Raw genomic sequence first — 26736 nt, 5'->3', positions numbered from 1 at the left:
GATTCCTTTTATTTCTTTTTTTTTTCTCTGACTGCCGAGGCTAGGACTTCCAAAACTATGCTGAATAAAAGTGGCAACAGTGGATGTCCTTTTCTTGTTCCTGATCTTAGAGAAAATACTTTCAGCTTTTCACCATTGAGAATGATGTTAGCTGTGGATTTGTCATATATGGCCATTATCATGTTGAGGTAGATTCCCTCTATGCCCACTTTCTGGAGAGTTTTTATCATAAATGGGTGTTTCATTTTGTCAAGAGCTTTTTCTACATCTGTTGAGATGATCATTTGGTTTTAATGCAATTTGTTGATGTGGTTATCACATTGATTGATGTGGTATATTGAAGAATCCTTGCATCCCTGGGATAATTCCCACTTGACCATGGTGTATGATCCTTTTAATGTACTGTTGGATTTGGTTTGCTAGTATTTTGTTGAGGATTCTTGTGGCTGTGTTCATCAGTGATATTGCTCTGTAATTTTCTGTTTTGTGGTATCTTTGTCTGGTTTTGGTATCAGGTTAATGGTGGCCTTGTAGAATGAGCTTCGGAGTGGTTTTTCCTCTGTAATTTTTTGAAATAGTTTCAGAAGTATAGGTATTAACTATTCTATAAATGTTTGATAGAATTTACCTGTGAAACCACCTGGTCCTGGACTTCTGTTTGTTGGAAATTTTTAAACCGCAGTTTCAATTTCAGTACTTGTGATTGGTCTGTTCATATTTTCTATTTCTTCCTGGTTCAGTCTTGGAAGGTTATATCTTGCTAAGAATTTCTCCATTTCTTCTAGGTTGTCCATTTTATTGGTGTATAGTTGTTTGTAGTAATGTCTTTTTTTTTTTTTTTTTTTTTTTTTTTTTGCGGTACGCGGGCCTCTCGCTGCTGTGGCCTCTCCCGTTGCGGAGCACAGGGTCTGGACGCGCAGGCTCAGCAGCCATGGCTCACGGGCCCAGCCACTCTGCAGCATGTGGGATCTTCCCAGACCGGGGCATGAACCCGTGTCCCCTGCATCGGCAGGCGGACTCTCAACCACTGCGCCACCGGGGAAGCCCCCTGTAGTAATGTCTTTTTAAAAAATTATTTTTTTAAACAGCAGGTTCTTATTAGTTATCCATTTTATACATATTAGTGTATATACGTCAATCCCAATCTCCCCATTCATCACACCACCAGCCCCTCCCCCCGCCACTTTCCCCCCTTGGTGTTCATACATTTGTCCTCTACATCTGTGTCTCTATTTCTGCCCTGCAAACCAGTTCATCTGTACAATTTTTCTAGGTTCCACATATATGCGTTAATATACGATATTTGTTTTTCTCTTTCTGACTTAACTTCACTCTGTATGACAGTCTCTAGATCCATCCACATCTCTACAAATGACCCAATTTCCTTCCTTTTTATGGCTGAGTAATATTCCATTGTATATATGTACCATACCTTCTTTATCCATTCATCTGTCGATGGGCATTTAGGTTGCTTCCATGACCTAGCTATTGTAAATCGTGCTGCAATGAACATTGGGGTGCATGTGTCTTTTGGAATTATGGTTTTCTCTGGGTATATGCCCAGTAGTGGGATTGCTGGGTCATATGGTAATTCTATTTTTAGTTTTTTAAGGAACCTCCATACTGTTCTCCACAGTAGCTGTATCAATTTACATCCCACCAACAGTGCAAGAGGGTTGCCTTTTCTCCATACCCTCCCCAGCATTTGTTGTTTCTAGATTTTCTGATGATGCCCATTCTAACTGGTGTGAGGTGATACCTCATTGTACTTTTTTTTTTTACAACTTTATTGGAGTATAATTGCTTCACAATAGTGTGTTAGTTTCTGCTTTATAACAAGGTGAATCAGTTATACATATACATCTGTTCCCATATCCCTTCCCTCTTTCGTCTCCCTCCCTCCCACCCTCCCTATCCCACCCCTCCAGGCAGTCACAAAGCACCGATCTGATCTCCCTGTGCTATGCAGCTGCTTCCCACTAGCTATTTACCTTACGTTTGGTAGTGTATACATGTCCATGCCTCTCTCGCGCTTTTTCACAGCTTACCCTTCCCCCTCCCCATATCCTCAAGTCCATTCTCAACTAGGTCTGTGTCTTTATTCCTGTTTTACCCCTAGGTTCTTCATGACATTTTTTTCCTTAAATTCCATATATATGTGTTAGCATATGGTATTTGTCTTTCTCTTTCTGACTTACTTCACTCTGTATGACAGACTCTAGGTCTATCCACCTCATTACAAATAGCTCAATTTTGTTTCTTTTTACGGCTGAGTAATATTCCATTGTATATATGTGCCACATCTTCATTATCCATTCATCGGATGATGTACACTTAGGTTGTTTCCATCTCCAGGCTATTGTAAATAGAGCTGCAATGAACATTTTGGTACATGACTCTTTTTGAATTATGGTTTTCTCAGGGTATATGCCCAGTAGTGGGATTGCTGGGTCATATGGTAGTTCTATTTGTAGTTTTTAAAGGAACCTCCATACTGTTCTCCATAGTGGCTGTACCAATTCACATTCCCACCAGCAGTGCAAGAGTGTTCCCTTTTCTCCACACCCTCTCCAGCATTTATTGTTTCTAGATTTTTTGATGATGGCCATTCTGACTGGTGTGAGATGATATCTCATTGTAGTTTTGATTTGCATTTCTCTAATGATTAATGATGTTGAGCATTCTTTCATATGTTTGTTGGCAGTCTGTATATCTTCTTTGGAGAAATGTCCATTTAGGTCTTCTGCCCATTTTTGGATTGGGTTGTTTGTTTTTTTGTTATTGAGCTGCATGAGCTGCTTATAAATTTTGGAGATTAATCCTTTGTCAGTTGCTTCATTTGAAAATATTTTCTCCCATTCTGAGGGTTGTCTTTTGGTCTTGTTTATGGTTTCCTTTGCTGTGCAAAAGTTTTGAAGTTTCATTAGGTCCCATTTGCTTATTTTTGTTTTTATTTCCATTTCTCTAGGAGGTGGGTCAAAAAGGATCTTGCTGTGATTTATGTCATAGAGTGTTCTGCCTATGTTTTCCTCTATGTTTGATAGTTTCTGGCCTTACATGTAGGTCTTTAATCTATTTTGAGCTTATTTTTGTATATGGTGTTAGGGAGTGATCTAATCTCATACTTTTACATGTCCCTGTCCAGTTTTCCCAGCACCACTTATTGAAGAGGCTGTCCTTTCTCCACTGTACATTCCTGCCTGCTTTATCAAAGATAAGGTGACCATATGTGTGTGGGTTTATCTCTGGGCTTTCTATCCTGTTCCATTGATCTATCTTTCTGTTTTTGTGCCAGTACCATACTGTCTTGATTACTGTAGCTTTGTAGTATAGTCCAAAGTCAGGGAGCCTGATTCCTCCAGCTCCATTTTTCGTTCTCAAGATTGCTTTGGCTCTTCGCAGTCTTTTGTGTTTCCATACAAATTGTGAAATTTTTTGTTCTAGTTCGGTGAAAAATGCCAGTGGTAGTTTGATAGGCATTGCATTGAATCTATAGATTGCTTTGGGTAGTGGAGTCATTTTCACAATGTTGATTCTTCCAATCCAAGAATATGGTATATCTCTCCATCTATTTGTATCATCTTTAATTTCTTTCATCATAGTCTTATAATTTTCTGCATACAGGTCTTTTGTCTCCTTAGGTAGGTTTATTCCTAGATATTTTATTCTTTTTGTTGCAGTGGTAAATGGGAGTGTTTTCTTGATTTCACTTTCAGATTTTTCATCATTAGTGTATAGGAATGCCAGAGATTTCTGTGCATTAATTTTGTATCCTGCTACTTTACCAAATTCATTGATTAGCTCTAATAGTTTTCTGGTAGCATCTTTAGGATTCTCTATGTATAGTATCATGTCATCTGGAAACAGTGACAGCTTTACTTCTTCTTTTCTGATTTGGATTCCTTTTATTTCCTTTTCTTCTCTGATTGCTGTGGCTAAAACTTCCAAAACTATGTTGAATAAGAGTGGTGAGAGTGGGCAACCTTGTCTTGTTCCTGATCTTAGTGGAAATGGTTTCAGTTTTTCACCATTGAGAACGATGTTGGCTGTGGGTTTGTCATATATGGCCTTTATTATGTTGAGGAAAGTTCCCTCTATGCCTGATTTCTGGAGGGTTTTTATCATAAATGGGTGTTGAATTTTGTCAAAAGCTTTCTCTGCATCTATTGAGATGATCATATGGTTTTTCTCCTTCAATTTGTTAATATGGTGTATCACGTTGATTGATTTGCATATATTGAAGAATCCTTGCATTACTGGGATAAACCCCACTTGATCATGGTGTATGATCCTTTTAATGTGCTGTTGGATTCTGTTTGCTAGTATTTTGTTGAGGATTTTTGCATCTATGTTCATCAGTGATATTGGCCTGTAGTTTTCTTTCTTTGTGACATCCTTGTCTGGTTTTGGTATCAAGGTGATGGTGGCCTTGTAGAATGAGTTTGGGAGTGTTCCTCCCTCTGCTATATTTTGGAAGAGTTTGAGAAGGATAGGTGTTAGCTCTTCTCTAAATGTTGGATAGAATTCGCCTGTGAAGCCATCTGGTCCTGGGCTTTTGTTTGTTGGAAGATTTTAAATCACAGTTTCAATTTCAGTGCTTGTGATTGGTCTGTTCATATTTTCTATTTCTTCCTGGTTCAGTCTTGGCAGGTTGTGCATTTCTAAGAATGTGTCCATTTCTTCCAGGTTGTCCATTTTATTGGCATAGAGTTGCTTGTAGTAATCTCTCATGATCTTTTGTATTTCTGCAGTGTCAGTTGTTACTTCTCCTTTTTCATTTCTAATTCTATTGATTTGAGTCTTCTCCCTTTTTTTCTTGATGAGTCTGGCTAATGGTTTATCAATTTTTTTTATCTTCTCAGAGAACCAGCTTTTAGTTTTATTGATCTTTGCTATTGTTTCCTTCATTTCTTTTTCATTTATTTCTGATCTGATTTTTATGATTTCTTTCCTTCTGCTAACTTTGGGGTTTTTTTGTTCTTCTTTCTCTAATTGCTTTAGGTGCAAGGTCAGGTGGTTTATTCGAGATGTTTCCTGTTTCTTAAGGTGGGATTGTATTGCTATAAACTTCCCTCTTAGAACTGCCTTTGCTGCATCCCATAGGTTTTGGGTCGTCATGTCTCCATTGTCATTTGTTTCTAGGTATTTTTTAATTTCCTCTTTGATTTCTTCAGTGCTCACTTCGTTATTGAGTAGTGTATTGTTTAGCCTCCATGTGTTCGTATTTTTTACAGATCTTTTCCTGTAGTTGATGTCTAGTCTCATAGCATTGTGGTCGGAAAAGATACTTGATATGATTTCAATTTTCTTAAATTTACCAAGGCTTGATTTGTGACCCAAGATATGATCTATCCTGGAGAATGTTCCATTAGCACTTGAGAAAAATGTGTATTCTGTTGTTTTTGGATGGAATGTCCTATAAATATCAATTAAGTCCATCTTGTTTAATGTATCATTTAAAGCATGTGTTTCCTTATTTATTTTCATTTTGGATGATCTGTCCATTGGTGAAAGTGAGGTGTTAAAGTCCCCTACTATGAATGTGTTCCTGTCAATTTCCCCTTTTATGGCCATTAGTATTTGCCTTATGTATTGAGGTGCTACTATGTTGGGTGCATAAATATTTACAATTGTTATATCTTCTTCTTGGATTGATCCCTTGAGCATTATGTAGTGTCCTTCTTTTTCTCTTCTAATAGTTTGTATTTTAAAGTCTATTTTGTCTGATATGAGAATTGCTTCTCCAGCTTTCTTTTGGTTTCCATTTGCATGGAATATCTTTTTCCATCCCCTTACTTTCAGTCTGTACGTATCTCTAGGTCTGAAGTGGGTCTCTTGTAGACAGTATATATATGGGTCTTGTTTTTGTATCCATTCAGCCAATCTGTGTCTTTTGGTGGGAGCATTTAGTCCATTTACATTTAAGGTAATTATCGATATGTATGTTCCTATTCCCATTTTCTTAATTGTTTTGGGTTCAGTATTGTAGGTCTTTTCCTTCTGTTGTGTTTCTTGCCTAGAGAAGTTCCTTTAGCATTTGTTGTAAAGCTGGTTTGGTGGTGCTGAACTCTCTCAGCTTTTGCTTGTCTGTAAACATTTTAATTTCTCCATCAAATCTGAATGAGATCCTTGCTGGGTAGAGTAATCTTGGTTGCAGGTTCTTCTCCTTCACTTTAAATATGTCCTGCCAGTCCCTTCTGGCTTGCAGAGTTTCTGCTGAAAGATCAGCTGTTAACCTTACGGGGATTCCCTTGTGTTTTATTTGTTGTTTTTCCCTTGCTGCTTTTAATATGTTTTCTTTGTATTTAATTTTTGACAGTTTGATTAATATGTGTCTTGGTGTATTTCTCCTTGGATTTATCCTGTATGGGACTCTCTGTGCCTCCTGGACTTGATCAGCTATTTCCTTTCCCATATTAGGGAAGTTTTCAACTATAATCTCTTCAAATATTTTCTCAGTCCCTTTCTTTTTCTCTTCTTCCTCTGGAACCCCTATAATTCAAGTGTTGGTGCATGTAATATTGTCCCAGAGTTCTCTGAGACTGTCCTCAGTTCTTTTCATTCTTTTTTCTTTATTCTGCTCTGCAGTAGTTATTTCCACTATTTTATCTTCCACGTCACTTATCCATTCTTCTGTCTCAGTTATTCTGCTATTGATCCCACCTAGAGTATATATATATATATATATATATATATATATATATATATTTTTTTTTTTTTTTTTTTTTTTTTTTTGCCGTACACGGGCCTCTCACTGTTGTGGCCTCTCCCGTTGCAGAGCACAGGCTCTGGACACACAGGCTCAGCGGCCTGGCTCACGGGCCCAGCCACTCCGCGGCATGTGGGATCCTCCCGGACTGGGGCACAAACCCATGTCCCCTGCATTGTCAGGTGGACTCTCAACCACTGCGCCACCAGGGAAGCCCTATCTAGAGTATTTTTAATTTCATTTACTGTGTTGTTCATTGTTGCTTGTTTCATCTTTAGTTCTTCTAGGTCCTTGTTAAATGTTTCTTGCATTTTGTCTATTCTATTTCCAAGATTTTGGATCATCTTTACTATCCTTATTTTGAAGTCTTTTTCAGGTAGACTGCCTATTTCCTCTTCATTTGTTAGGTCTGGTGGGTTTCTATCTTGCTCCTTCACCTGCTGTGTGTTTTTCTGTCTTCTCATTTTGCTTATCTTACTGTGTTTGGGGTCTCCTTTTTGCAGGCTGCAGGTTCGTAGTTCCCATTGTTTTTGGTGTCTGTCCCCAGTGGCTAAGGTTGGTTCAGTGGGTTGTGTAGGCTTCCTGGTGGAGGGGACTAGTGCCTGTGTTCTGCTGGATGAGGCTGGATCTTGTTTTTCTGGTGAGCAGGTCCATGTCTGTTGGTGTGTTTTGGGGTGTCTGTGGACTTATTATGATTTTAGGCAGCCTCTTTCCTAATGGGTGGGGTTGTGTTCCTGTCTTGCTAGTTGTTTGGCATAGGGTGTCCAGCACTGTAGCTTGCTGTTCGTTGAGTGAAGCTGGGTGCTGGTGTTGAGATGGAGATCTCTGGGAGATTTTCACCATTTGATATTATGAGGAGCTCGGAGGTCTCTTGTGGACCAGTGTCCTGAAGTTGGTTCTCCCACCTCAGAGGCACAGCACTGACTCCTGGCTGCAGCACCAAGAGCCTTTCATCCACACAGCTTTTGGGAGGTCTGAGGTCTTCTGCCAGCATTCAGTAGGTGTTCTGTAGGAGTTGTCCCACGTGTAGATGTATTTCTGGTGTGTCTGTGGGGAGGAAGGTGATCTCCGCATCTTACTCTTCTGCCATCTTCCCCGGAACCTCATTGTACTTTTGATTTGCATTTCTCTAATAATTAGTAATGTTGAGCAGCTTTTCATGTGCTTCTTAGCCATCTGTATGTCTTCTTTGGAGAAATGTCTCTTTAGGTCTTCTGCCCATTTTTTGATTGGCTTGTTTGTTTTTTTTAATATTGAGCTGCATGAGCTGTTTATGTATTCTGGAGATGAATCCTTTGTCTGTTGATTCGTTTGCAAATATTTTCTCCCATTCTGAGGGCTGTCTTTTCCTCTTGTTTGTAGTTGCCTTTGCTTTGCAAAAGCTTTTAAGTTTCCTTGGTCCCATTTGTTTATTTTTGTTTTTATTCCCATTACTCTAGGAGGTGGATCAAAAAAGAACTCGCTGTGATTTATGTCAAAGAGTGTTCTTATGTTTTCCTCTGAGTTTTATGGTGTCCAGTCATATATTTAGGTCTCTAATCCATTTTGAGTTTGCTTTTGTGTATGGTGTTAGGGAGTGTTCTAATTTCATTCTTTTACATGTAGCTGTCCAGTTTTCCCAGCACCACTTATTGAAGAGACTGTCTTTTCTCCATTGTATATCCTTGCCTCCTTTGTCATAGATTAGTTGACCATAGGTGCGTGGGTTTATCTCTGGGCTTTCTATCCTGTTCCATTGATCTATATTTCTGTTTTTGTGCCACTACCATATTGTCTTGATTACTGTAGCTTTGTAGTACAGTCAGAAGTCAGGGAGTCTGATTCCTCCAGCCCCGTTTTTTCCCCTCAATTCTGCTTTTGCTATTCAGGGTCTTTTGTGTCTCCATACAGATTGTGAAATTTTTTGTTCTAGTTCTGTAAAACTTGCCATTGGTAATTTGATAGGGATTGCATTGAATCTGTAGACTGCTTTGAGTAGTATAGTCACTTTCACAATGTTGATCCTTCTAATCCAAGAACATGGTAAATCACTCCATCTCTTTGTAACATCTTTAATTTCTTTCATCAGTGTCTTATAGTTTTCTGCATACAGGTCTTTTGTCTCCCTAGGTAGGTTTATTCCTAGGTATTTTATTCTTTTTGTTGCAGTGGTAAATTGGAGTTTTCCTTAATTTCTCTTTCAGATTTTTCATCATTAGTGTATAGGAATGCAAGAGATTTCTGTGCATTAATTTTGTATCCTGCAACTTTACCAAATTGATTGATTAGCTGTAGTAGTTTTCTGGTGGCGTCTTTAGGATTTTCTGTGTATAGTATCATGTCATCTGCAAACAGTGACAGTTTTACTTCTTCTTTTTCACTTTGTATTCCTTTTATTTCCTTTTCTTCTCTGATTGCCGTGGCTAGGACTTCCAAAACTATGTTGAATAATAGTGACTAGAGTGGACATCCTGGTCTTGTTCCTGATCTTAGAGGAAATGCTTTCAGTTTTTCACCATTGAGAATGATGTTTGCTGTAGGTTTGTTATATATGGCCTTTATTACGTTGAGGTAGGTTCCCTCTCTGCCTGATTTCTGGAGAGTTTTTATCATAAATGGGTGTTGAATTTTGTCAAAAGATTTTTCTGCATCTATTGAGATGATCATATGGTTTTTCTTCTTCAATTTGTTAATATGGTGTATCACATTGATTGATTTGCATATATTGAAGAATCCTTGCATCCCTGGGATAAATCCCACTTGATTATGGTGTATGATCCTTTAAATGTGCTGTTGGATTCTGTTTGCTAGTATTTTGTTGAGGATTTTTGTATCTATTTTCATCAGTGATATTGGTCTGTAATTTTATTTTTTTGTAGTATCTTTGTCTGATTTTGGTATCAGGGTGATGGTAGCCTCAGAGAATGAGTTTGAGAGTGTTCCTTCCTCTGCAATTTTTGGAAGAGTTTGAGAAGGATGGGTATTAGCTCTTCTCTAAATGTTTGATAGAATTCATCTGTGAGGCCATCTTGTCCTGGACTTTTGTTTGTTGGAAGATTTTTAATCACAGTTTCAGTTTCATTACTTGTGATTGGTCTGTTCATATTTTCTATTTTTTCCTGCTTCAGTCTTGGAAGGTTATAGCTTGCTAAGAATTTGTCCATTTCTTCCAGGTTGGCCATTTTATTGGCATAGTAGTCTCTTAGGATTTTTTTTTCTGCGGTGTCTGTTGTAACTTCTTTTTCATTTCTAGTTTTATTGATTTGAGTCCTCTCCCTCTTTTTCTTGATGAGTGTGGCTAATGGTTATCAATGTTTTTTATCTTGTCAAAGAACCAGCTTTTAGTTTTATTGATCTTTGCTGTTGTTTTCTTTGTTTCTATTTCATTTATTTCCACTCTGGTCTTTATGATTTCTTTCCTTCTACTTACTTTGGGTTTTGTTTGCTCTTCTTTTCTCTAGTTCCTTTAGGTGTAAGTTTAAATTGTTTGGGATTTTTCTTGTTTCTTGAGGTAGGCTTGTATTGCTATAAACTTCCCTCTTAGAACTGCTTTTGCTGCATCCCACAGGTCTTGGATTGTCATGTTTTCTTGGTAATTTGTCTCTAGATATTTTTTGATTTCCTCTTTGATTTCTTCACTGATCTCTTGGTTATTTAGTAACGTATTGTTTAGCCTCCACGTGTTTGTGTTTTTTACATTTTTCCCCCTGTAGTTGATTTCTAATCTCATAGCGTTGTGGTCAGAAAATATGCTTGATATGATTTCAATTTTCTTAAATTTACTGAGGCTTGATTTGTGACCCAAGATGTGATCTATCTGGAGAATGTTCCATGCGCACTTGAGAAGAAAGTGTAATCTTCAGTTTTTGGATGGAATGTCCTATAAATAGCAATTAAATCTATCTGGTCTATTGTGTCATTTAAAGCTTGTGTTTCCTTATTAATTTTCTGTTTGGATGATCTGTCCATTGGTGTTAAGTGAGGAGTTAAAGTCCTGCACTATTATTGTTTTACTGTTGATTTCCTCTTTTATAGCTGTTAGCAGTTGCCTTATGTATTGAGGTGCTCCTATGTTGGGTGCATATATATTTACAATGGTTATATCTTCTTCTTGGATTGATCCCTTGATTATTATGTTGCTTCTTTCCTTGTCTCTTGTAACAGTCTTTATTTTAAAGTCTATTTTATCTGATATGAGTATTGCTACTCCAGCTTTCTTTTGATTTCCATTTGCATGGAATATCTTTTTCCATCCCCTCACTTTCAGTCTGTATGTGTCCCTAGGTCTGAAGTGGGTCTCTTGTAGACAGCATATATATGGGTCTTGTTTTTGTATCCATTCAGTAAGCCTGTGTCTTTTGGTTGGAGCATTTAATCCATTCACGTTTAAGGTAATTATCGATACATATGTTCCTATTACCATTTTCTTTTTTTATTTTTATTAAAAAAAATTTTTTTTTGTGGTACGCAGGCCTCTCACTGTTGTGGCCTCTCCCGTTGCAGAGCACAGGCTCCGGACACGCAGGCTCAGTGGCCATGGCTCACGGGCCCAGCCACTCGGCGGCATGTGGGATCTTCCCAGACCGGGGCACAAACCTGTGTCCCCTGCATCGGCAGGCAGACTCTCAACCACTGCGCCACCAGGGAAGCCCCTTATTACCATTTTCTTAGTTGTTATGGGTTTGTTTTTGTAGGTCCTTTTCTTCTCTTGTGTTTCCCACTTAGAGAAGTTCCTTTAGCATTTGTTGTAGAGCTGGTTTGGTGGTGCTGAATTCTCTTAGCTTTTGCTTGTTTGTAAAGCTTTTGATTTCTCCGTCAAATCTGAATGAGATCCTTGCTGGGTAGAGTAATCTTGGTTGTAGGGTCTTCCCTTTCATCACTTCAAATATATCATGCCACTCCCTTCTGGCTTGTAGAGTTTCTGCTGAGAAATCAGCTGTTAACCTTATGGGAATTCCCTTTTATGTTATTTCTCATTTTTCCCTTGTTGCTTTCAATAATTTTTCTTTGTCTTTAATTTTTGTCCATTTGATTACTATGTGTCTCAGCATGTTTCTCCTTGGGTTTATCCTGTCTGGGACTCTCTGCACTTCCTGGACTTGGGTGGCTATTTCTTTTCCCATGTTAGGGAAGTTTTCCACTATAATCTCTTCAAATATTTTCTTGGGTCCTTTCTCTCTCTCTTCTCCTTCTGGGACCCCTGTAATGCGAATGTTCTTGCTTTTAATGTTGTCACAGAGGTCTCTTAGGCTGTCTTCATTTCTTTTCATTCTTTTTTCTTTATTCTGTTCTGTGGCAGTGAATTCCACTTTTCTGTCTTCCAGGTCACTTGTCTGTTCTTCTGCCTCAGTTATTCTGCTCTTCATTCCTTCTAGTGTATTTTTCCTTTCAGTTATTGTATTTTTCATCTCTGTTTGTTTGTTCTTTAATTCTTCTAGGTCTTTGTTAAACATTTCTTACATCTTCTCGATCTTTGCCTCCACTCTTTTTCCAAGGTCCTGGTTCATCTTCACTATCATTATTCTGAATTCTTTTTCTGGAAGGTTGCCTATCTCCACTTCATTTAGTTGTTTTTCTGGGGTTTTATCTTGCTCCTTCATCTGGTACATAGCCCTCTGCCTTTTCATCTTGTCTATCTTTCTGTGAATGTGGTTTTTGTTCCACAGGCTGCAGGATTGTAGTTCTTGCTTCTGCTGTCTGCCCTCTGGTGGATGAGGTTATCTAAGAGGCTTGTGCAAGTTTCTTGATGGGAGGGGCTGGTGGTGGGTAGAGCTGGTTGTTGCTCTCATGGGCAGAGCTCAGTAAAACTTTAATCCACTTGTCTGCTGATGGGTGGGGCTGGGTTCCCTCCCTGTTGGTTGTTTGGCCTGAGGTGACCCAGCACTGGAACCTAAGCAGCTCTTTGGTGGGGCTAATGGCGGACTCTGGGAGAGCTCACACCAAGGAGTACTTCCCAGAATTTCTGCTGCCAGCGTCCTTGTCCTCATGGTGAGCCACCCCCACCTCTGCAGGAGACCCTCCAACACTAGCAGGTAGGTCTGGTTCAGTCTCCTATGGGGTCACTGCTCCTTCCCCTGGGTCCCGATGTGTGCACTACTTTGTGTGTGCCCTTCAAGAGTGGAGTCTCTGTTTCCCCCAGTCCTGTCAAAGTCCTGCAATCAAATCCTGCTAGCCTTCAAAGTCTGATTCTCTAGGAATTCCTCCTCCCATTGCCAGACCCCCAGGTTGGGAAGCCTGACGTGGGCCTCAGAACCTTCACTCCAGTGGGTGGACTTGTGTGGTATAAGTGTTCTCCAGTTTGTGAGTCACCCACCCAGCAGTTATGGGATTTGATTTTATTGTGAGTGCGCCCCTCGTACCATCTCATTGTGGCTTCTCCTTTGTCTTTGGATGTGGGGTATCTTTTTTGGTGAGTTCCAGTGTCTTCCTGTCAATGACTATTCAGCAGTTAGTTGTGATTCTGGTGCTCTCGCAAAAGGGAGTGAGCACACATCCTTCTACTCCGCCATCTTGAACCATCCTGTAGTAATGTCTTATGATCTGTGTATTTCTGTGGTGTCCATTGTAACTTCTCCTTTTTCATTTCTAATTTTATTGATTTGAGCCCTCTCCCTTTTTTTCCTGATAGTCTGGCTAAAGGGTTATCAATTTTTATTATCTTTTCAAAGAACCAGCTTTTAGTTTCATTGATCTTTTCTATCATTTTCTTCATCTCTATTTCATTTATTTCTGCTCTGATCTTTATGATTTCTTTCTTTCTAGTAACTTTGGGTTTTATTGTTCTTCTTTCTCTGGTTGCTTTAGGTGTAAGCTTAGGTTGTTTATTTGAGATTTTTCTTGTTTCCTGAGGTAAAATTGTATTGCTATAAACTTCCCTCTTAGAACTGCTTTTGCTGCATCCCATAGGCTTTGGATTGTCATGTTTTCATTGTCATTTGTCTCTAGGTATTTTTTGACTTCCTCTTTGATTTCTTCAGTGATCCATTGGTTGTTTAGAAGCATATTGTTTAGCCTCCACATGTTTGTGTTTTTTACATTTCCCCCCCCCCCCGTAGTTGATTTCTAATCTCATAGCTTTGTGGTCAGAAAAGATGCCTGATATGATTTCAATTTTTATTAAATTTACTGAGGCTTGATTTGTGGCCCATGATGTGACTGACCTATGCTGGAGAATCTTCCATGTGCACTTGAGAAGAAAGCGTATTCTGCTGCTTTTGGATGGAATGTCCTATAAATGTCAATTAAGTCCATCTGGTCTAATATGTCATTTAAAGCTTGTGTTTCCTTATTGATTTTCTGTCTGGATGATCTGTCCATTGGTGTTAGTGGGGTGTTAAAGTCCCCCAATATTATTGTGTTACTGTTGATATCCCCTTTTATGGCTGTTAGCATTTGCCTTATATACTGAAGTTCTCCTATGGTGGTTGCCTATATATTTACAATTGTTGTATCTTCTTCTTGGACTGAACCCTTGATCATTATGTTGTGTCCTTCCTTGTCTCTTTTAAGAGCTTTATTTTAAAGTCTATTTTGTCTACGTATGGCTACTTCAGCTTTCTTTTGATTTCCATTTGCATGTAATATTTTTCCATTCCCTCACTTTTAGTATGTATGTGTCCCTAGGCCTGAAGTGGGTCTCTTGTAGACAGCATATATACAGGTCTTGTTTTTGTACCCATTCAGCCAGTCTATGTCTTTTGGTTGGAACATTTAATCCATTTACATTTAAAGTAATTATCGATATGTATATTCCTATTGCCATTTTCTTGTTTTGGATTTATTTTTTTAGGTCTTTTTTCTTCTCTTCCTCTTTTGTTCTCCTCTCTTTTAGTTTGATGAGTATCTTTAGTGTCGTGTTTGGGTTGCTTTTTCTTTTTTATGTGTGTATCTGTTGTAGTTTTTTAGTTTGCAGTTCCCATGGGGTTTTGATATAGCAGTCTATATATATATATACAAGGTTGTTTTAAGTTGCTGGTCTCTTAATTTCAAATGCAATTCCTATTTCTCACATTTGTACTCTCCTCTTCTCACGGTTGCTGGTTTTGATATATTTGTGTGTGGATGATTTCCTACTTGACGTATTTTATTTTTTGATAGTATTATAAACTGAATTGTCTTTTTAATTTCCTTTGTGTTATTGATAGTGTACAGAATTAAAATTGATTTGTGTGTTGATTTTGTCGCCTGCAACTTTCTGAATTGATTAATTCTAAGGGTGTTTGTGTGTAGATTCTTTAGGGTGTTGTAGATATAAGATCACGTCATTTCCAAGTAAAGATAGTTTTACTTCCTTTCCAGTTTAGGTGTCTTTTATTTCTTTTTCTTGCCTAATTGCTCTGGCTAGAAATTCCAGTACACTGGATAGAAATTCCTGATCTTAAATAGAAGGGGGAAAAAAGCAGTCTATCTTGTCTTTGCCTGATCCAAGGGAAAAAGTTTTCTGTTTTATAACCATCGAAAATGATGCAAGCTGTTTCTCATATATGGCCTTTGTTGAGAAAGTTCCATTCCATTCCTAGTTTGAGTGTTTTTATCATGAAAGGGTGTTGGATTTTGCCAAAGGCTTTTTCTGCATCAGTTGAGATGATCATGTGGTTTTTCCACCTTCATTCTATTAATGTGGTATATTACCTTGATTTTTATATTGAACCACCTTTGCATTCCTGAGATAAATCCCACTTGATACTGGCATATAATCCTTCTAGTTAGCTGCTGAGTTTTCTTTATTATTGTTTTGTTGAGGATTTTTTGCATCTGTTTTGATAAAGGATGTTGTAGCTTTATTTTCTTGTAGAGTCTGTGTCTAGTTCAGTATCAGGGTAATGCTAGACTTACAGAATGAGTTAGGAAGTGTTCCCACCACTTCAGTTTTTTTGGAAAGAGTTTGAGAAGTATAGGTGTTAATTCCCCTTTAAATACATGGTTAAACTCATCAGCAAGGCCATTTGATCCTAGGCTTTTCTTTGCTTGGAGTTTTTTGATTAGTGATTCAATCTCCTGACTTGTAGGTCTATTCAGATTTTCTATTTCTTCTTGAGTCACTTTTGTTAGCTTGGGTATTTCTAGGAATTTGCCCATTTCATCTAAGTTATCCTATTTGTTGACATGCAGTTCATAGTGGTCTTTTATGATCCTCTGTATTTCTGTGAAGTTGGTAGTTGTATGTATATTTTGAGGGGTCATTCTCAGTGTCCAATTTGATTTCAAGCGTCCCAGAAAGGACAATCATATACGATGAGTTTCCACTTTGGGTGTGCCTCTTGGCCCTTCAGCCCCATCTTCATCAGCCTCAGGACAAAGGTGGCAGTGCCACCCCCAGGCTGAGGCATGGGAGCTGCATGAGTCTGATGACAAGAACTGGATCAGGCTTTACTAAGCACTCAGCATGAAGCAGGTTCAGGTGAGGGCTTTCCAGGCACTGGAAAAGTAAGGCACCCCTTACTCTTCACAATAGCCCTGGCACCTGCCACCTGCCACCCATTACTATTTCCATTTCACCAGTGAGAAGACAGCCTCAGAGACATGAGGTACTTGCTCAAGATCAGATAACCAATAGGAACCTATTTGACATCAGGTCTGCCTGTCTGTGCACATTTCGACAACTATGCTATGCAGCCTCCTCCCTTCCCGAGGGACAACACCCTAGAATGGGGCAAAGGCTAGAGAATTTAAGCTCCAGCCTATCCCTCCCTCCCTCCCTAAAGGTTTGACAGAGTGGAGCCTCCCCAGGTACCTCTAGCGGAGGAGAACCTCCATCTGTTACTACAGAAAGCAGCAAATACCCCTCTACCCAGTTCCCAGTACCAGTGAAGAAGTGAAGTGCAGAATAGCATGAGCAGTACAAGCCAGCAGAGGATGTATGTGTACTTACTCATATTTGTAAAAAAAAAAAACAACTTCTGGAAAGATCCATAGAAACTGGTGGTAGTGGTTTCCCCTGAAGAGGTGAGGGTCGGGGGTGGGGGTGGGTTAAAGGTGAGGGTCGGGGGTGTGGTGAGCTGTTTAGAGGTAGACTTAGATCTCACTGTAGGCAGTGTTGTGTTTGCTTTATCTTCGTGGATATATATATACACACACACATACATACATACATACACACACACATACATACACACATACATAACTTTTAAATGTCCAGCCTGGAGAGGGACAGGGTCAGGCTCAGTGAGTTCTCCCCACTCTGCCTCATGACAGGAGGCAGGACTACCCAGGGGGCTTAAGGCGGTGGAGTCTCACAGACCAAGGACTCGCAGCTCTATGACCCTGGCAGAATCACTTAACCTCTCTGAATCTCAGACTCCTCATCTACATAATGGGAATGATGACAATCCCTACCTCAGAGTTGTGGCAAGGATGAAGAAAGACAGCACTTGACAAGCAGAAGGCCTTCCCCACAGAGTGAGAAATAGTTTTTATTATTCATGTCATTGAATTCTTTATGATATCATCACCTCAACACCATTAACTACCTGCCCAGTCTTTCCCGGGGAGGCTCACACCGACTCTAGCCCGTCAGAGACTGGGATGACAGTGTCCCCTGGTGGACATGTTATGAACTGCACCAGATAAGTCTGACCCATTAGAAAAAGAACATCAGTTAAAATTCAGCTTTATTTTTCCCTTTTACCCATCAATATTTCAGCATGTACGACTTAAGAGCAATGACATACTCTAACAGAACAGTAATCAAAATCACATAATTTAACATTGATAAAGTACTATTATCCAATGTACACAGTCCATATTCACATTTTGCCGGTTGTCAATATAGTGTTCTTTATAGGTAACTCTTTCCTGGTCTAGGACCCCTCCAGGATCATAAATGACATTTGATTGCCAGGTCTCTTCAGTATCCTTTTATCTTGAACCATTTCTCCGCCTTTCTTTATCTTCCATGACCCTGACAATTTTAGAGTTCAGGCCAGTTATTTTGCATAATGTCCCTCAACGTGGATGTGCCACTGTTTCTCCTTGGGTAGATTCATGTTGATGTGTTTGTCAGGAATTTCACAGGTGTTAGGCTGTGTCCTTCTCAGGCAAGCAATGTCGGTTTGTCCCAACACTGGTGTTCACTCTAACTCCCCCATTTGTGAGCATGTGGGAGCTGAGAGTCACCTATAGTCACATAGCGAGTCGGAATCCTCAGCTCAGGGGCTTGACAAGTGCTCAGGGTACCTGCAGCAAGGCAAGAACTTCCCCCCAAAGGCCAGGGCCTCCTCAGGCCCTGCACTTTGGGTGCCTATGGGCTGGGGGAACAGCAGGGTTGCTTTCATGGTAGCATCCCACAGCAGTCCAGCTGCCTGGACCCCCTTTCTGCTTCACCCATTTCTAATTACTTTTAAGACTTTTTTCATTCCACAACTGATACATGCATTTTCATTGTCTTTAGTAAAATATTTCAGCCAAAGCTAAAGGCCCCTTTGAAATCTTCTCCCCTTTCCCTGCCCCCTCTTCCAGAACTAACCAGTTATCAGTTTGGCGTGAGAGAGAGCTAGCTAGCTACATTGCCAGGAAAAATAATACAGAATAGCATAAGCGGTGCAAGCCAGCAGAGTATGTATGTGTACTTAGTTATGTAGCATTCTCTTTCCACAAATGGTCACACTTAGGTCAGTCTCAGAGATATTTCCTGGTGGGACCTGGAGACTGAGCTGATTATTCTCTCCATCATCATGTTTCAGCATGTGGCCACACGAGTGGCTATTTAGCTGATCCCCTCTAGATGGACATCTAAGTTGTTTCTAGGGCTTTGCTATTATGGAACACACTGCCCTGTGCACCTGATCCAGGGCTTCTCTGAGGGAAATGCCCACTTCCAGGATCCAACACTGCTCCTGGGGCACCATGTCCCCTGAGTGGTCTCCTCACTTAGGGGATGAGGAGGGTTTGATGTGTCTTTGTTCACTCAACCTGTTAGAATTGCAGGACTCTCGGGACCTCTGGGAGCACCTGGGCTGGGCTTTCACAATGTGTTTCAAGGATTCCTAGGGTTCCAAGATAGTATGGTGACAGAGAGCAGTTGAACTGATGACAGTCCAGATACTCACCCCAAATCCAACCAGAAACACCCTTCCTGCCTCTACCTGGTTTTCAATTAAGTTTCTCTTTAAGAAACAAAAGGCTGTTTTCAAATTCAAAAATCTCTGATGTAGCCTGACCACCTACCCAGCACCGAATCCCACCTGTATCATGCAGATCGACTGATCCCATTAATGCAGCCTCCACCCATGTTCTTGTTGCCCCACGACCCATACCAAGCTCCCAGCTGACAAACCGCAAACAGGTGTCTGCAAGTGCTGCCCTTGTACCACTGGGGTTGGTGTTTTGATGTGCTCCCAGCTGTGTCCCAGCACGCCCCAGGGCAGCCGTCCACGATTCTGTGGAGCTTCTCTGGCTCATCCTTCGTGGCCTGATTCAGTGTTCCCACACTTTCCTGTGCAGCAGGGAGTTTGTTTAAAAGCCACATTTCTGGGTCTCTCTGCCAGAGGTTCTGACTGAGTGGACGGGACTGGGGGAGCCTGGGAATGTGCATTTCGTAAAGTTCCACAGAGGCTCCTGCCTCTCTGCTCCCTGCCTCTGCCCCTCCCCCACAAATCTCAAGTTCAACCAGGCTGGGAGAGCTAGGAAGTCATTTGTTTTTACCCAAAGTTTTCATTCGTCGGACAGCAGGACTCTGAATTAATTAGAACCCGTAGAAGTCCTCTATCTGAGCCAGAGTTTCCCAGAGTGCTGGAGAGGTTGTTAAAATGCAGGTGCTCGGGCCGCACCCCACATCTGCCAGAGAGGAATCTCTGGGAGCACAGCCGAAGAATCTGCATTTTAAGCAAGTTCTCCAGAGTAGCCACTGAGTCCAACTCCGTCCACACCCCTAAGAGATGAGGGAAACCGAGGATCAAAGCCTAAGAGTGACTTGGCCCGGTCACATCACACACTGATAGCAGAACTAATTCTAGACTGAGGCTCTTCTCAGTGCAGTGCTCCATCCCCAGCACTTCTCAACCATCTAGCATGGCTGAGGGCTCTTTGTCACCTGAGACACCCCACTGGCTGTCCTGGGACAGGCCTCTGCTATCTAGAAAAGCTTCAGTTTACAATCCATTGAATTGATCTTTGGTTTGACAGTCACCTTGTGTGTACGGGGGCGGCCAGACTGGCCGTGCATGTGAACATCCTTTTCTCCACCCTCCCCTGCGGGCCTTGCAAAAACGTCAGACAGACGGACACACATGACCAATGTGTACAAACAGAACCCCACTTTATTAGCAGTTAGTTCAAGATTGTACATTAATGGAGGGAAGGTTCCCACTTTTAGCACAACCCAAAACGGCTGGTTTGAGAGCCCTGACCAGGTGAGCGGGGAAGCGCCCCCCTCTCTACTCCTCTCCCCACTCCCACAAGGGAAGGAAACCTCTGCCTGCTCCCCTCATGTGCCCCGCACCCTCTCCAGTCAGCCCTCTCCTCTCCCCAGGAAATGACATGAATTTCATGCACAAATTACAAAAGGAGCCCTCTTGCTGATATAAAAGCTACTAGCACAGTCATAGAAAACCCTCTCCGCCCTCATTCTCCTCAAGGGCCACAGAGAGGAAGGAGAGAGGGAGGGGTGAACTTATTAGGATAAAACACAGCCAGAGTCTCCCCATAGGCCCTTGACATAGACCCCACACAAAGCCCATGCCTCTCCCTTGTGGGAACTAAAAAATGTCTCTGGCTGTCTGAGCTGGCGAGCGGAAGCCTCTGGGGGCAGGCAGCCCTGGGCGAGCAGCCTGGGGACCCAGCAGTGCCTCGTGGGCAGCGGTGAGGGGGGCCTGGGACCTCCATCCTCACTTCAACTAGAGCAGACCTGCTTCCTTCTTTGACGTCTGAAAATCCATGCTGTAGGCCCATCTGCTCATTCTAGATGGGGAAATTGAGTCCCTGGGAGGAAAACTGTCACTCAGCTACTCAGTGTACTCAACTGGGACAACATTTCACATCTCCTGCCTCCAGCCCAGCGCTCTCCTCCGCAACGGCAGCTTGGGTGGGGCAGCGCCCCCGCGGAGCCCTTCTTTGGTGCATCCCAGGGGCTGGCTCTGCTCCGGTGCACACAGACCACGGGCCTCCGGGAAATGAACACCCAGAGGCCACACAACAGAAAGAGAGATGCCCTTTGGTGCCCTGTGCTCTGTCACCAGGAGCAAAGGGGGCAGCACAGGATTTTCTGAGTCCGGGACGTCTCATTCCCAACAGGCCCACACCGCGTGGTCCAGCCTCCTTTCTAGACCCTCCCGGGCGCGGCTGTGATGCTTCCTCCCTCGCCCTCCCCAGCTCTGGCCGGCCCCTCTGCTGATTTGGCACTTGGTACAGGTGACAGCAGAGGGGCATCTTAGGATGGACTGAAGTCTTCAAGTCAGCACAAAAGGTACCAATCCCCATAGCGCAAATTACCCTTGCCAATACAGGGGTTAGAGGTGTTCTATGACACCAGGAAGGAACAGACAAATCCAGCATGTGGGACTTCTATAAGACAGCAGCCTGCTAGCCTCCGAAATAATGTCATTCAAACAACCAGAGTGGGCAGAAGGGAAAGTTTACTGACTTGAAAGAGATTTTAGAAAACACAGTTCCAAGATGCAACATGTGTACCTTAACTAGTTCCCGATTCCAAAACCAGGTATAAGTTATTTGGGAGAACTGTGAATATGGATTGATCAGCAGATGTTGCTGGGAAATTACTGTTGTGATACTGGGCCAATTGTAGGAGAATGTCCTAACTCTTAGGAGATGCAGGCTGAAGCATTTGGGGTAGAGTCTCCTTATATTTGCAACTTTTAAACTAGTTCAGAAAAAATATGCTTGTACAGAAGGAAAGATTAAAATGCGGCAAAACATTAATTTTAAGTCTGAATGGTGGGCAGTGGGAGTTCATTATAAAGTATTTGGTACAACATTTACTTATTTACTTGCTCTTTCTCCTAACAAACCTGTGGGGACAGCTCGATGTTGGGACCAGCAATCTCTGCAAGTCAACCTAGCAGTAGTACTCTTCTACTGGGAACAGACCACTGCTCCCTCAGCTGGGCCCCAGAGGCACTGGCTGCTCCTACTTAGGGGCTCGAAAGAGACCAGTCTTTAAACCTCAGACTCCTTCTCCAGGCGCAAGATGCCCGCACTGTGGGCAGCTCCAGAGCCCCGAGTGACGGAGGCAGCTGCACATCCCGCCTGCACCGAGCTTGAGGCACAGGTGTGTGGAGGGGATGGCAGAAGGGATGGTAGAGTTTTTTTTTCTTGTTTTTGGCCAGTAACTTAGTAAACATGGAAGATGCTCAGGATACTGCACCCACTGACCTCTGGTTTTCTCCTCTCGTGTGTGTGTGTGTGGGGGGTGGATTCTGTGTGCTCAGCAGCTGAGAGAACCTAGAGGGACTTCTCTCCCCTCCCCAGTACCTACCGGTCCTGGAAGTGGGTTCTCGAGAGAGATTCGTTAGTGGGAAGGGAAAAAGTAGCAGTGACAAGACAGACTGAGAACATGTGACAGGTCAAGTCTCCAGCCTCCCAGAAGGGCCTGGACAAACGTCTCCAGCATTTCCTCTGCTACCACAGGGCCTCAAACCTGCCTGTTTCTTCCTCAGGCCAGAGGACGAGGGGAGCGGACCTGCCCGCCCCACGAGGACAGGCTCCGGGCAGCCTGCCCAGGTGTCCAGGCCCAGGGGGAAGATCTCAGACGGTGGGAGCTGTGCCGTCCTCACGGGTCACGGAGCAGAGCCCCACGCTGACAGATGGGAAGTGAGGCCCCGGTTTTGCACTATGGAAGCCGCTGCCCCCTCTGGGAGTCTGGTTCCTGGTGCAGGTAAGTCTTCACAAGCGTACACGCAGACATGCCACCCTGTCCTCAGACACTCCGCTTCTCATCCCCTGCAGGGTTAGCAGCAACCAGGGTTCCCAGGTTCTAAGGCCCCAGTGAGAAGCATGATGGAAACGCTTCACTCAGGAGGCCGTAGAGCCATATGCAGCTGGCCCCGCAGGACAGTCCACTTCTCCAGCCCAGTGGAGGCCCTGGGAACTGAGACCCAGGCTCCCAGGCTGGGAGAGGACCTTCTGAGGTGGGGAGAGCACGACAGGGATGCAAGTGCAGCTCTGGAACTGAGAAGGCTCAAAGGCACCCTGGCTGGGAAGGAGTGGTTTGTCCCCATATCCTGGAATGACCAAGGGCGTGACTAAAGGAGGGACAGCAACCTGGCACAGAGTAGGGTCCCAAGGATGGGCTCAGAGGCAGTGTGGCATTGGAAGAAGAGCACTGGGCTCGGAATTGGGAGCCTCGAGTTCAATGCTTGGCCCTGCTCCAGATCAGTTCTGTGACATCAGCCCCAGAGGCCACCTCCCATTTCTGGACCTGTGTCCACACCCGTTGAAGGACCCTTCACCCCAACATGGTAGAGTCTTCTGAACAAGACAAGGCTCTCCAGAAAGGATTTCCCAGGTGTCAGTTCAAAGCTGAACTGGCAGTGGGAGGGGCTGGGGAAAGGCACCCCAGCCTTAGTCACTTCACATTGTTAAAAGATGGGGGCGGGAGGGGTGGGTAGGAGCAGGCCCCAACCAGAAAATAGCCCAGAGATCCCCTTGTCGGCAGGGGGCCTAGAGACAGTTCTGTGGCTCCCAGGGCAGCTCCCAACCTAGCACCATGTGAGGGGAAGGGGAACAGGCCAGCCTTTAAGCCCCGGGGTCTCCTACCCCAGCCTGGCTGTTTCCTTTGGCCAAAAGTGCCCCAGGGTCACCGCGCTTCATGAAGCCAGATCTCCTGGAAAGAGGAGGTCTTCCTTATGTATCTCACCACCTGGTCACCTGGGGCAGCCCCGGGGCAGCCAGGGCCCTTCCATACAGTGTCCTTGAGGCCCCCACCCCCCGCCCTTCCATCCCATTCTCTAGCACTGAGATAGGACGCCCTTTGGGACTGGGGCGTGCCACCATTTTGTACGACTGAATTAAAAACAAACCCAACCAAAAAAAATATAATATATATATATACATGTTATATATATATATATATATGTAACACAGTGCGACCCCAGCACCCAGGGTATAAACTCTGGCACCAAGAAAAAAAAATATTAAAATACTTTAGCTTCTTAGTATTTGGGAGGTTAAGGGGCTCTCTAGAAACCCTTGGCCACCGGCAGCTGGCGCAGAGCAGGGATGGCCATCTCATCAAGTCTGCCCAGCATCTGCCAGAGGCCAAGGCCAGGTGGGCTTAGGGACAACATATGTACACTGGGACATGTATACGGCCGACTCCACGACCGCCTCAGTCCTTTACCACAGGAAACACCACACATTGTCATATCCCAGGGGGAAGAACCGGGGTAGGGTTGAGGCCTGGGTCTCTGGGTCCAAATGCGTGGCAGTGCCCCAGGGCCCTGAAGGAGGCCTTTAGGACTGAGTGGGTACTGTAGGAACCAGCGATTCTTTCTCTAAAGAGGGAAGGTGAGATAGGAAGGTATGAAGCAGAACGGGTGTGGAGGTCCAGCGTTCTCGAGCTGGACAGGCTCACGCCCAGCCTAGGGACCACCTCTGGGTTCCCAGCTGACCCCTCTGAAAAGCCTGGCTTGAACCATCAGGGAAACTTCCAATCTCTCCCCCTGGCTTGGCAAAAGCCCCAGCTGGGCTCTTCTCGTTGTCTGGAGGACAGGGAAAATAGGGCAGCTAATACTGAGTGGACACCCTACTGGAGCAAGCAGGGAGTGATGGGATGGAGAGAGTAGGGTGGGTAGAACACAGGGACGGAAAACAGAGTCTTGTGGACTCCTTCCTACCAGCTTATGGTCTTCCACCAACAGGAAGTGGCCTCCCCATGAAAAACTATGAGCAGAATGGACCCCGGTTGGCGAAGGAGGTCCTAGAGGCCACCAACCCAGCACTGGACGCTCTGAGGCGTGTGTGGACCTGCCTGGGCTCTTCTCCTGGCCCTACCTGGGCTGCAGCAGAGTATTGCTTGTAAGTGCTTGGCCAGCCCGGGCCCAGCTCCCCACTCTGCAGGTCAGTCTGGCTCAGCGTGTGGCGGGACGTCCCTGCCGTCACATTCAGTCTGGCTGTGGTGGCCGTGGCTACCTGGTGTTCTGGAGCTCCTCCCGTAGCCAGGTGGGCAGTGTCTGGCCCATCTTGTACAGCAGCTTGGAAAGCTCAATGTTGTGGTCCCGGTAATAGTCCTTCAGGAAGGCGCGGGACTGTAACAGGAAGGAAAGCTCAGATCTTGGTCATGTGCTGACTCAAGAGTGACCCCCCTCTTCTTTAAAACCACCATCCTGTTGGCATCATCCCACACTCCCATTATTTATTCACAATCTTCTTCAAAATCACAACCTTCAAAAGAAAGCTCATATAATAGAAGCACCAAAATACAGCACACAAGGTCAAAATTCTTGTGATTGATTGATAGGGAGAAGAGAGAGAGAATTAAAACCAGGAGCAAACAAGAAAAGGGAAACATAGTATTTTGTTGAGGATTTTTGCATCTATGTTCACTAGTGATACTGGCCTGTAATTTCCTTTTTTTGTGGTATCTTTGTCTGGTTTTGGTATCAGGGTGATGGTGGCCTCATAGAATGAGTTTGGGAGTGTTCCTATGTAATTTTTTGGAAGAGTTTCAGAAGGATAGGTGTTAACTTCTCTAAATGTTTGATAGAATTCACCTGTGAAGCCATCTGGTCCTGGACTTTTGTTTGTTGGAAGATTTTTAATCAATCATAGTTTCAATTTCAGTATTTTTGATTGGTCTGATCATATTTTCTATTTCTTTCTGGTTCAGTCTTGGAAGATTGCACCTTGCTAAGAATTTGTCCATTTTTTCTAGGTTGTCCATTTTATTGGCCTATAGGTGCTTGTCATAGTCTCTTATGATCCTTTGTATTTCTGTGGTGTCAGTTGTTACGTCTCCTTTTTCATTTCTAATTTTATTGATTTGAGTCCTCTCTCTTTTTTAAAAAAACTTATTTATTTTATTTTTTGTTTTTGGCTGTGTTGGGTCTTCGTTGCTGTGCGCGGGCTGTCTCTAGTTGTAGCGAGCCGGGGCTACTCTTCTTTGTGCACGGGCTTCTCATTGCAGTGCCTTCTCTTGTTGTGGAGCACTAGCTCTAGGTGCCTGGGCTTCAGTAGTTGCGGAGCATGGGCTTCGTTGGTCCACAGCATGTGGGATCTTCCCGGACCAGGGCTTGAACCCATGTCTCCTGCATTGGCAGGTGGATTCTTAACCACTGCGCCACCAGGGAAGCCCTCCTTTTTTTCTTGGTGAGTCTGGCTGAAGGTTTATCAATTTTGTGTATCTTCTCAAAGAACCAGCTTTTAGTTTTATTGATCTTTGCTATTGTTTTCATCTCTATTTATTTCTGCTCTGATCTTTATCCTCAACAAAATACTAGCAAACTGAATCCAACAATACATTTAAAGGAGCATACACCATGATCAAGTGGGATTTATCCCAGGGATGCAAGGATTTTTCAATATCTGCAAATCAATGTGATACACCATATTAACAACTTGAAGAATAAAAACCATGTGATCATCTCAATAGATGCAGAAAAAGCTTTTGACAAAATGCAACACCCATTTATGATTAAAAACTCTCCAGAAAGTGGGCATAGAAGGAACCTACCTTAACATAATAAAGTCCATATATGAAAAACCTACAGCTAACAAACATTCTCAACGGTGCAAAGCTGAAAGCATTTCCTCTAAGATCAGGAACAAGACAAGGATGTCCGCTCTCACCATTATTATTCAACATAGTTTTTAGAAGTCCTAGCCACGGCAATTAGAGAAAAAGAAGAAATAAAAGGAATCCACATTGGAAAAGAAGAAGTAAAACTGTTACTGTTTGCAGATGACATGATACTATACGCAGAAAATCCTAAAGATGCTGCCAGAAAACTACTAGACCTCATCAATGAATTCGATAAAGTTGCAGGATACAAAATTAATACACAGAAATCTCTTACATTCCTATAAACTAACAAACAATGAAAGATCAGAAAGAGAAATTAAGGAAACAATCCCATTTACTATCGCATCAAAAAGAA

The 26736-nt window shown here is 42.9% G+C and overlaps 1 protein-coding gene across 6 annotated transcripts in view; it reads right to left on the bottom strand.

Moving 5' to 3' along the window:
* Positions 1-19926: 19926 nt before the first annotated feature.
* Positions 19927-26736, bottom strand: part of NDST1 (N-deacetylase and N-sulfotransferase 1) — a 73910-nt gene continuing 67100 nt past the window's right edge. For all 6 annotated transcript variants that reach the window (XM_060093654.1, XM_060093653.1, XM_060093652.1 and 3 more), the window contains one exon: positions 19927-24888. In XM_060093654.1, coding sequence (XP_059949637.1) covers positions 24769-24888 — 120 coding nt within the window. In that variant the 3' untranslated portion in view covers positions 19927-24768. The remainder of the gene's footprint in view (positions 24889-26736) is intronic.

Source organism: Mesoplodon densirostris, chromosome 3 (genome assembly GCF_025265405.1).
Source record: "Mesoplodon densirostris isolate mMesDen1 chromosome 3, mMesDen1 primary haplotype, whole genome shotgun sequence".
Taxonomy (NCBI): domain Eukaryota; kingdom Metazoa; phylum Chordata; class Mammalia; order Artiodactyla; family Ziphiidae; genus Mesoplodon; species Mesoplodon densirostris.
The sequence above is the reverse complement of the archived record's forward strand: the minus strand, read 5'-3'. Positions and strand labels throughout refer to the sequence as shown.